This window comes from Camelus bactrianus, chromosome X, assembly GCF_048773025.1.
Source record: "Camelus bactrianus isolate YW-2024 breed Bactrian camel chromosome X, ASM4877302v1, whole genome shotgun sequence".
Lineage (NCBI taxonomy): Eukaryota > Metazoa > Chordata > Mammalia > Artiodactyla > Camelidae > Camelus > Camelus bactrianus.
The window spans coordinates 37118324-37130618 of record NC_133575.1 but is presented as its reverse complement, the minus strand read 5'-3'; the positions used below and the strand labels follow the sequence as shown (position 1 = coordinate 37130618).

The 12295-nt window shown below is 38.6% G+C and overlaps 1 protein-coding gene across 4 annotated transcripts in view; it reads left to right on the top strand.

Annotated features, from left to right (window-relative positions):
- ZNF41 (zinc finger protein 41) overlaps positions 1 to 11169 on the top strand; it is a 39860-nt gene extending 28691 nt beyond the window's left edge. For all 4 annotated transcript variants that reach the window (XM_010968091.3, XM_074359573.1, XM_010968092.3 and 1 more), the window contains one exon: positions 7135 to 11169. In XM_010968091.3, coding sequence (XP_010966393.2) covers positions 7135 to 9176 — 2042 coding nt within the window. In that variant the 3' untranslated portion in view covers positions 9177 to 11169. The remainder of the gene's footprint in view (positions 1 to 7134) is intronic.
- Positions 11170 to 12295: the final 1126 nt, after the last annotated feature.

Below are 12295 nucleotides of genomic sequence, written 5' to 3'. Positions count from 1 at the left end.
ATCGACATCCCCACTAGCACTTGGAATTGTCCATTTAAAAAAATTTTAGCCATTCTAATAGTAGAATAGTTGTATCTTACTGTGGTTTTAATTAGCATTTCCATGACATCTGTCTATCTTCTTTGGTGGAGTGTTTGTGCAAATCTTTTGCCCAGTTTTCTACAGGGAACATTGTTTTCTTATTATTGAGTTTTGAAAATTCATTATATATTCACAAAATAAGTTACTTATCAGATACGTGTTTCGCAAATTTTTTCTTTTCATTTTCTTATCAGTGTCTTTCATGAGGCATTTAAAATTTTGACAGTGTCTGATTTATCTTTTTTCTTATTTCATGGATCATGCTTTTGGTGTTATAGCTAAGAAATCTTTACCTAATCCAAAGTCACCAAAAAATTAGGTTTTACATTCAGTTCTGTGATGCATTTTGCATTAGTTTTTGTATGTGATTTAAGGTATGAATCAGAGTTTTTTCTTTTCTTTTTTTGCACATGGCTATCCAATCATTCCAGCATCATTTATTTAAAAAACTATCCTCCTCTCAGCTGAATTGCCTTTGCACCTTTTTTTAAAATCAGTTGCCATATGTGTGTGGGTCTCTTTCTGGACTCTTCATTCTGTTCCATTGACCTATTCATCTATCTTTACACCATTCCTACATTGTCTTGATTAGTGTAGCTGTGCAATAAACTTGAAATCATATAGTAGGAATCCTCCAACTTCATTCTTCTCTTTCAAATTGTGTTGGCTTTTCTAAGTATTTTGTATACCCATTTGAATTTTACAGTCAGTTTTTTTTTTTTAATTTCTGTAAAGGTGAATTTTGATTGTGATTACATTGACTCTATAGATCAGTTTGGAGAGAATTACATCTTAACATTATTGACTCTTCCAATCCATTAACATGTCTCCATTTCTTTGGGTCTTCTTTAGTTTCTCTCAGTGATGTCCTCTACCTTTTAGTGTTCAGGTCTTGTGCATCTTTTTTCAGATTTATCCCGAAGTATACTGTATTTTATGATATTTTTACCAAGCTTTATTGCCATATAATTGACATATAACATTGTGTAGGTTTAAGGTGTACAGCATGTTGATTTGATACATCCATATGTTGAAAACTGATCACCATCATAGCCTTAGCCAACACTTCCATGCCACCACATAGTTACCTTTTTTGTGGTAAAAACATTTAAGATCTACTATTCAGGCAACATCCGAGTATATATGCAATATCATTATCTATAGTCACCATGCTGCACATTAGATCCCCAAAACTTGTTCATCTTATTACTGGAAGTTTGTGCCCTTTGACCAATATCTCTCCACTCTCCCCACCCGCCAGTCCTCAGTAACCACCACTCAACTGTCTGTTTCTTTGAGTTTGGCTTTTTTAGATTGCACATGCTACCATGCAGTATTTGTCTTTCTCTGACTTATTTCATGATGCCCTCAAGGTTCAGCCAAGTTGTAGCAAATGGCACAATGTCCTTCTTTCTCATGGATGAATAATGTTCTATTGTATATGTACACCACATCTTCTTTATCTGTTCAATGCTGACAGACACTTGGGTTGTTTCCATATCTTGACTATTGGGAATAATGCTGAAATGAACATGGGAGTGCAGATATCTTTATAAGATCTGAATTTCCATTCCTTTGGATATATACCCAGAAGTGGGATTGCTGGACCATATGGTAGTTCTATTTTTAATTTTTTGAGGAACCTCCATACTGTTTTCCATAATGGTTGCACCAGTTTACATTCCCACCAGCAGTGCACAAGAGTTCCCTTCTCTCCACACCCTTATCAGGATTTGTTGTCTCTTGGCTTTTTGATGATGGCCATTCGGACAGGTGTGAGGTGATATCTCATTGTGGTTTTGACTTGCACTTCCCTGATGATTACTGATATCAAGCACCTTTTCATGTACCTATTGGCCATTTGTGTATCTTTTTTGGAAAACTGTCTATTCCATTCCTCTGTCCATATTTTAATCAGTTTCTGTTTTGCTATTGTGTTGTATGAGTTCTTTATATATTTTTGGATATTAACCCCTTATTAGATATGTGATCTGCAAATATCATCTCCCATTCCATAGGTTGCCTTTTCTTTTTATTATTTCTTTTGCTGTGTATTTTCAACATTTTCTTGATGTCTGCCATATTGGATAGTGTTCCCTGAATCTGACTCTCTATTCTGTGCTCCAGCTACTCAGATGATACATTTTCACCTTGTGAGCAGATTTCCCTATTTCATGAAATGGCTCTCAGTTACTCCAAAATACATGGCCCTTTTTTCCCCCCTCATCCTCTATCCCACAGAACTCAGAGAAAAGCACAAGATTTTAGACTGTGGTAACTAAGGCTTTTAGCTCTCTGTTTTTTGAAAGTTCCCAGAATTAAGGGCCTGTTTCTTATTGTATAATTAAGAGCCTGTTTCTTATTGTATAACTTATTGTGGTTTCCTAATCAGGAGAGAGAAAACACATACCAATTTGAACAGGGAAAGTTTAACATAAAGAAATATTAGCTATACTGGGTGGGAGTCTTTGTTCCCACAGAAGAACGCAAAGGTATTTTGTTATGTATGTTCCTTGAGGAGGAACCCAGACCCTGCATCATGGCTGCACTGTTGTTTCTTTTCTCTTTTTTTTTCAACTGGACCACAAAATTTATTTTAAAGTTAAAATAATGAAGACGAGGGGTACATCGACAGATGACTGGATAAAGAAGTTGTGATATATTTATACAATGGAATACTACTCTGCCATAAAAAAGAATAAAATAATGCTATTTGCAGCAACATGGATGGACCTAGAGACCATCATTCCAAGTGAAGTAAGCCAGAAAGAGAAAGAAAAATACCATATCACTCATATGTGGAATCTAAAAACAAAAAGGACACTATGAACTCATCTACAAAACAGAAACAGACTTACAGACATAGTAAACCCGGGGAAAGAGGGTGGGAGGGGATAAATTTGGGAGTTTGAGATTTACAAATGTTAGCCACTATATATAAGAAAAGATTTTCTTAAAAGTTTCTGTTGTATAACACAGGGGGCTATATTCAATATCTTGTAATAACCTTTAATGGAAAAAAATATGAAAACGAATATATGTATGTATATGCATGACTGGGACATTGTGCTGTTCACCAGAGATTGACACATTGTAATTGACTGTACTGCAATTAACAAAAAAGAAATACACGGGAAGACAGAGGGGTACTAGTGCAGAGAGACAACTGGACCAAAAGAATAGAAGAGAGTCTGGTCATAGACACATTCACACATAGATAATCGATTTATGGCAGAGGTAGCACTATGAGTAGAAGGGAAAGGAGAGATTTTCCAATAAATGGTGCTGAGACAACTGGGTATACATAATGGAAAATATAAAATAGTCCTTCACTCATACCACATAAAACAATCAAACAGCTCCAGGTATATTAGATTAAATGTGAAAGGCAAAACCATACAGCTGTAGGATAATATAGGAGAATAACCTTACAACTTGTGACTGGAGAAAGATTTCATGAGACACAAAGAACACTAACTGGAATCTCTACATCTCTAACTCTACTCTCTATATTAAAATTAAGTTCTTCAGTTCATATAAAGAAAGTAGAGGAAAATGGAAAGAGGATCTAGAAGAAGACATTTGTAACAGATATAACTGTTAAATGGCTCTTGTCCAGAGTATATAAATAAGAATGACAGTCCAATAGAAAAATGAACAAAAGACATAAGCACCTCAAAAAAGAAATACAAATGGCCGGTAAACAAAGGAGAGATGTTTAACTTCATTAGCAATCAGAGAAATAAACATTAAAGCCACACGAATGGTTCTATACACTCTACTGGCAAAAAAAAAAAAAAAATTAAAAATCTGATTCATCAAAAATTGGTTAAGATGTAGAAAAGTGGGAACTCTCATATATTAATGGTGGGAATATATATTGGTAAATCACTTTGGAGAAAAGTTTGGCATTTTCTTCTGAAGTTGAAATACACATTTTTTGTCAAAGTCACCACACTTTTCCTAGAGGAAAACACATCTGTATACAATCCCAAAGGCTCCATTCACATCCTTACCTATAGAAATGGTACCACCTCTGCTTGTACAGGACGCAGCCTCCGTGATTGTAGACAGATGTGTTTTCCTCTAGGACCCAGCAATTTTACTTCTTGGATACTTATTCTAGAAAACCTGCATACAGGTGTTCAAGGATGCACATACAAGAATGTTCACAGCAGTAGTTCATAACAGCCAAGAACTAGAAACAACCCAAATGTCAGTCCCCCTGCACTATTGTTTCTTGACTGCTCCTCCTTTGTTTCTGCATTTCCTCCCTTTCCTGATAAGCAACTATTTGAATCTGCCCTTTAAAACTCAGGGAAGGTCAAGGAAGCTGAATGAAGCCAATTTCCTGGAGTCAAGAACCAGGGTGGAGGGTGGGATGTGGGGGGTTAGGGTGTAGCTCAGTGGTAGAGCACATGCTTAGCATGCACAAGGTCCTGGGTTCAATCCCCAGTGCCTCCTCTAACAGTAAATAAATAAGTAAACCTAATTACCTCCATTACCTCCCCCCACCAAAAAATGAAGAAAAGAAAGGAAGGAAGGAAGGATGGACATGGGAAGGATTTGTACCCAGGAGGGCCCCACAAAGTCTTGCTCTGTTTCACCAAGAGAGCCTAAAAATAAGATGAGACAATATTATAAACAACTTTATGCAAACAAATTTACCACTTAGAATAAATATTTCTCTTTCAAATTATTTTCAAGTAAAATAATTCTCCATTTATGTCTAATCTGCAGTTAAATGCATCAGGGACATTTTCATTTTAATTACATATATTTTTTATTCCCTAAGGTATATTTTCTTTCCAAATCTGGGTCATTTTTGAAACAGTTTTCTGTTCTCTATAGATATTTTGACCTCATATTTTATTTATGTAAATACGCTAAACAGTTGTTTACCAAAAAAAAAAAAAAAGAATTATTAGCTATAGTGGGATTGAAGGAACAAGGGATTATCTAGTAAAAGTAAAGAGAACTCTAAAGAATAAAGGAATAGTAGGTTAGTGCGGGAGAGCACCTCTAGGGGTGTGAAGGCACACCCAAGGAAGCATCTCCCCTGCTTCCCAGGGATGAATCCAGACCTTGTAGGGAGGGCACATCCATGGCTCACAGCATGACAGAAGAGCTGTTGTCATGCCACACTGGTGGAACTTGCTGGAAATCTGCCCTCTGTGGTTCCAGAAAAAGCCGATCATAGAGAAGTGTCTTATCGGAAAGATTCCACTACACATCATCTGAGAGGGGTGCCCGGGTAAACTGCGGGGTGCTGGGTGCGGCTGGCTGCAATGCACTGCAGAAGCTGGGTGCTTGGGAAGCCCTATGAGCTGCGGAAGCTGGGTGCTACAGAAGTCACCTGCACTGCAAGATCAGCGTGCCTGAGGAGCTGTGTGGGCATCGGGAGCCAGATGTCGGTGAAGCCACCACACTGCAGGACCCTGGTGCTAGACAAGCCTTGCCAGAGGAGCCTGCTGAGTGAGCCCACGAGAACCAAGAAGCAAAACCCCTCCCTCCAGTGTTTCTCCATCACCCCGTGTTGGGAAGGTTCAATGTCACGCCAGATGGCAAAGGAAAAGAGACTCGGATCCATTTTTGTAGAGCAGGCAAGGAAGGGTGGATCTGGGGTTGAAAGACAATAAGTCAATGAACTGGAACACGTATTCTTCAGTTTTCTGAGGCCAAACGTGGGAAATAGTAAACTTCATTTTAATGAATTTGGAGAGAGAGGCAGAGGAGGAGATTTTGCTCTCTTTCAGAAGGATTCTTCAAGTATCTGCTCAGGGGAATTTAAAGGACCGTAGATTATATTTGAAAGGGAAAGACAACTGCATGAAATGTTCACCACTTCAGCCTTGGTGTGTTAATTCTTTCTGTTATAACACAAAACTGTGCCAAGCTGAGTAGCAATATGAGTGGTACCATGTCTGCTTTATACACTCATAGCAGATATAACCTCCCTAGGGGTGTACTGAAATTGGAACTGATATCAAGGACAATATGTTTTGAATATTCACAGAGGAGCAAAACAACAAGCTTAATACTTCCGTACAGCCCCTCTTACATAAGAATTCTGAGGTGAGTGGGTCCGTTCAACAAGTCAACTCTGATCCTGATGGGTCACTCACGGACCACATTTCCAAGTCATCGCTCCGCCATCTCCTAGGGCGTTGTTGTCAGCTGTCTGGTTGATGTTGGGTCACTGTTGAGTCCTCCGGGCTGGGGAAGGAGTAAATGGAGGAGATTGGTCCACTGTCTTAAGGCTTGGCCCTAGTGTGGCTCATATCACTTCTGCTCATACTCCACGGGTGAGAACAAAGTGAGACTTGTCAATGTGACGCCCAGCTGCGTTCTATTACTGTAAAAGAAGAGGCGGATAGACTTTGGTGGATGGCTTGCAGTTTCTGCCATAGATGTTTTGCCCTCTTCTACTTGGCACTTGTTGGAAGTATATATTTTTCCTGTAGATACAGAGGAATATAAATTTAATGTGGATGCTCATAATGGTTCAGAAGGAAAAGCAAGAGGAAGCAGAGAGATTAGTAAGGTTTTAGAGCTAATATGCAATGAGGACATATATTCTGAACTAGTTCTTCCATGCAGGCTTACCCTTAACAGGCATGTTTCTTCTGGTTGCTCTCCTCACCAGCCAGACTTCCTACATAGTGGATATGGATTCCCAGCATTCAAATCCCATCTCTTACTTATTTAGCCATTTGATCTTCAGCAAGTTACGTAACTTCTCTGTGCTTCCGTTTTCTCATCCATGAAACACGGTTGATGATGATAGCTACCTCTTAGAGTTTAGTGAGGATTAAAGGAGCTATTTTGTGTAAAGCACTTGGAACAGTGCCTGGTGCCTCATAAATGGTATATAATCGCTTTGCATCTTGTAAGCGTTCTAGAAGAATTGCGCATTACAACATTATTGCTATTTTCATTATTGTCACATGGACTCTTCCAGTTCTCTGTGCTCATCCTGTCCAAACTACACGTACCCTCTATTCTCTGCTAAGTGTTCTTGAGCCATTTTCATTTTTCTCTCTTTCGTTTTAGATGAGGATATGGGGCAAAGCCAACAACAGAGAACTTCTGGAGAAGCTTCATTCCACTGTGAGAAATTTGGTCAGTCCATAGGAAAAGATTCACTGTGTTCCATTTTCGAAGAACTGTGGCAAGGTAATGACCAGCTAGAGAGATATCAAGAAAACCAAAAGAACCCTTTGAGTCACATGAAAGTATTGATTAAGGAGAGGGGCTATGAATGTAAAAACCTTGAAAAAATAATTCATGTGGGGACCAGGCTTGTTCCTTCAATTAAAAGGCTCCATAACTCTGACACATTTGGAAAGAGTTTGAAGCACACTTTAAACTTACATAATCATAATAAAAGCAATGGAACAAAGAACTTTGATAAGAGATTTGCAAATGGTAACAATTTTGCCCCTAACTCTTCCTCTGCAAGGAATGAGACTGCTAATTCACGTGAACTTCATCAGTGTGAAAAACATCTTGGCCACAAACAAGTTCTCACCCACCATCAGAAAATTCGTACTGGAGAGAAACTTTACATATGTCCTGAATACGTAAAGAGCTTCACCCAAAAGTCACATCTTTTTGATCATGAGAGCATTCGTGCTGGAGAAAAATCCCATGAATGCAACAAAAGTGAGAACGTCTTCACTCAGAAGCCACACGTTGAGGTACCTCAAAGTGTTTATACAAGAGAGAAACCTTTTATATGTACGCAATGTGGGAAGGCCTTTACTCTCAGGTCAAACCTCATTACACATCAGAAAATTCATACCGGGCAGAAACCCTATACGTGCAGTGAATGTGGAAAAGCCTTTTTCCACAGATCGTATCTCTTTAGACATATGAGAATTCATACCGGAGAAAAACCTTATGAATGCAGTGAATGTGGAAGAGGTTTCTCCCAGAATTCAGACCTCAATATCCATCAGAAAACTCATACTGGAGAGAAACACTACGCATGCAGTGAATGCGGGAAAGCCTTCACAAGGAAATCAGCCCTGAGGATGCATCAGAGAATTCACACAGGAGAGAAACCCTATGTCTGCACTGAATGTGGGAAGGCCTTCATCCAGAAATCCCATTTCAATACACATCAGAGAATTCATACTGGAGAAAAACCTTACGAATGCAGTGACTGTGGCAAATCATTCATTAAGAAATCACAGCTCCACGTGCATCAAAGGATTCACACAGGAGAAAAACCTTATATATGTACAGAATGTGGAAAGGTCTTCACTCATAGGACAAATCTCACCACGCATCAGAAAACTCATACTGGAGAGAAACCCTATATGTGTGCTGAATGTGGGAAGGCGTTCAGTGATCAGTCAAATCTCATTAAACACCAGAAAACACATACGGGAGAGAAACCCTATAAATGCAATGGCTGTGGAAAAGCCTTCATATGGAAGTCACGCCTCAAAATACATCAGAAATCTCATATTGGAGAGAGACACTATGAATGCAACGAATGTGGGAAAGCCTTTATCCAGAAATCAACACTCAGTGTGCATCAGAGAATCCATACAGGAGAGAAACCCTACGCCTGCCCCGAGTGTGGGAAGGCCTTCATCCAGAAATCACACTTCATTGCACATCACAGAATTCATACTGGAGAGAAGCCGTATGAATGCAGTGACTGTGGGAAATGCTTCACTAAGAAATCACAGCTCCGTGTGCATCAGAAAATTCACACAGGAGAGAAACCCAATATATGTGCTGAATGTGGAAAGGCCTTCACGGATAGGTCAAATCTCATAACACACCAGAAGATCCATACTAGAGAGAAACCCTATAAATGCAGTGACTGTGGGAAAACTTTCACCTGGAAGTCACGCCTCACTATCCATCAGAAATCTCATACTGGAGAGAGACACTATGAATGCACTAAATGTGGGAAAGCGTTCATCCAGAAAGCAACGCTAAGTATGCATCAGATAATTCATACGGGAAAGAAACCCTATGCTTGTACAGAATGCCAGAAGGCCTTCAATGACAGATCCAATCTCATTAAACACCAGAAAACTCACAGTGGAGAAAAACTCTATAAAGCCAGCGACTGAAAATGCCTTCAGCTGGAAATCATAACTGGATAAGCATCGGCTGTCTCGTAGTGGGGGAGAGGCGTGCCTGACGCTGCAGTCATTGTGCAGGGGGGAAGTAGATGTGACACTCTACATGCAGCTTAAGGGAAGAAAAGGCAGACAAAGCCAAGTCTCCTTCAGCCAGTTGGAAATACAAGTACCTGCATCACCACTGTTGATATGCAACTGTACGCGTAGGGAGATGCTTCGATAAAGCATTTGAGTGATAGCCCTGTTTGGTTTCATGATTCACACAGGGACTCTCAGTCTCCTGCAAATGGTAGAAATGGAGACCCCCTAGGAGATGACTTGTTATCTCTTATGTTTTGCTTTTTGGATAAAGGACTTTATAAATTCAGCACTGATTGGTTCTTCATACCCTGGTATGTAAAAGTACTCAATATTGGCCACATTTTTTTGTTCAGATTTCTAGGGTGGGGAGAAGAGTGTTCATTGTCCAAACACCTCCAGGGCACTGAATTCAAGGCAAAAACCTATTTGGGAATGGAAACCTGTGAGTAGAAGCCCGGAGGTATTGTGATCATTGACATTTAAGACACAGAAAAGGTGGCAATTGTTCCCTCATTAATTCCATACTGTGGCAGCAGGTGACTCCCACTTGAAAGCAGGAGGCATACCTTCTAACCTATGCCTCCAGCCGTAGACTTCTGGTCCCCTTAGTAACTGACCCTAAGACAATGAAACTGAGCCAAGTGCTCTGGACTTCCAGTCTCCTCCACTGAAGCTTCTGCTTTCTTTGGGATTCGTCTTTGTAAAAGAATAGTGAAGAAATTGGGTTTCAATGCACCAAGTTTTGATTGTTTTTCTTCCAATTTAGTTAACTTGATATGTTCATTTTCTACATGCACATTAAGAGTAATTTTGTATAGATTTCTATGGGATAAAGCCATGTTGGATAATAGTTGGTGAGCCTAAGATATAACTGTACTTTATTATAGTTGAATAACTGGGTGACTTCTCTAGAAAGAGCATTGCTTTTTTTTTTAAGCACAGGTATATAGACCCTTTCTCATTTTCCCTTAAATATTTTTTTACAATATTCATAAGAAAAGGGGCTTTCTAGCATGTAATTTTATTTTGTTTTTAAACCCTTCTTATCAAAGTATAATGCATACAGAAAATGTATACATCATAAGCATACAGCTCATTGAATTCTCTCAAAATGAACATACTCAGATCAAGAAACAGAACATGACCAGCACCCCAGAAAAACTCCCTGTGCTCCCTGTCCAGGCCTTACTGTCCACCTCCCCCAGAGGTAAACACTACTCTGACTTAAATAGTTTTGTCTGCTTGGTATTTTATATAAATTGAGTCGAACAATTATATTTCATATTTTAGTAATATACTCTTTAATGTCTATCTTCTTTCATTCACATTATAAATGTGAGATTCATCCATGTTATTGAATGTAGTTATAGCTAATTTATTGTTATTGTCATGTTATATTCCATTCTGTGAATATTCTATGATACGTTTATCCATTCTGTTGTCGATGGACGTTTGTGTTGTTTGTAGCTTGGAGCTATTAGGAATAGTGCTGCTATAAATACTTTAGTACCTATCTATTGGTGAACATATTTATGAACTTCTGTTAGGTATATATCTAGGATTTGGACTGCCAGGTCATATGGTATCCATATGCTCAGCTTTAGTTTATAAAACCAGTTTTCCCAAGTAGCTGCACCAGTGTACACTCCCACCCGCACAGTATACGAGTCTAGTTGATCCACATCTTTGCCAATACTTGGTATTTTCCATCTTTTTTACTGTAGCCATTGTGGTGGGTGTACAGTGATATCTCAATGTAGTGGGGTTTTTTTTATTGAAGTACCGTCAGTTACAATGTGTCAATTTCTGGTGTGCAGCACAATGTCCCAGTCATGCATATTTATACATATATTCATTTTCATATTTTTTTCATTAAAGATTATTCTCAGTGTGGTTTTAATTTTATTTCCTTGTCCTCCAATTCCACCATTGATCTTCCCAAGACAGTTGACTGATATCTCAGATCTGAACCCCAGGCATGGCCCTCACATGACTGCACCATTTTACATCCCACCAACAACAGTAAGCAATTCATGACTCTAAATCTTCCCACACAAAAAAAAAGCCCAAAGCTTCATGGTTTAACCGGTTAATTGCATTGAACATTTGAGGAAAAATAATATCAACACTCCACAAAATCTTTCAGAAAGCAGAGGAGAAAGGAATACTCTTCAACTCTATGAAGCCAGTATAACCCTGATACTTAAGCCATACAAACACATCACAAGAAAAGAAAACTACAGACCAACATTCCTCATGCATATAGATGTAAAAATCTTCGACAAAATACTGGCAAATTACATGTAGCAACAAATAAAAGGATTATACATCATGACCAAGTGAGGTTTATTCCAGTAATGCAAGACGGCTTCAACATTCAAAAATCAGTCAATGCAATCTACCATGTTATATATACAGAGTAAAGAAGAAAAATCACATGATCTACAGATTCAATACAATTTTATTAAATTTCCAGCAGGCTCTCTGCCTCAGAAGTTGATACGCTAATCCTGAAATTTATATGAAATAGAAAAGACCAGGAATAGCAAAAAGGAATTTGCCAAAAAGCAAAGTGGGAGGACAGTCACCTCCCAATTTCAAAATTATTATAAAACTACAGCAATTAAGAGAGTGTGGTACTGGCATGGGGATAGAGACATAGATCAATGAAATAGAACAGAGAGTCCAATCGCTTCTCGGCCTTTTGGCTAAGATCAAGTGTAGAACGGACAGTCCAGGAATAAACCCTGATGCTTATGGTAAACATATATTTTTTTTTACAAAAGTGTGAAAGCAATTCATTGGGGAAAGAAAAGTCTTTTCAAAATTTGGTATAGGAATAATTGCATAGCCACATGCAAAAAGATGAATGTAAGTCTTACTTCCCACTATAGTAAAAATTAACTCAAAATGGATCAGAGACATAAATATAAAAGCTAAAACTATAAAAGTTGTAGCAGAATACATAGGAGGAAAATCTCGGTGACCTCGCATTAGGCAAGGAATTCTTATATAGAACACCAAGA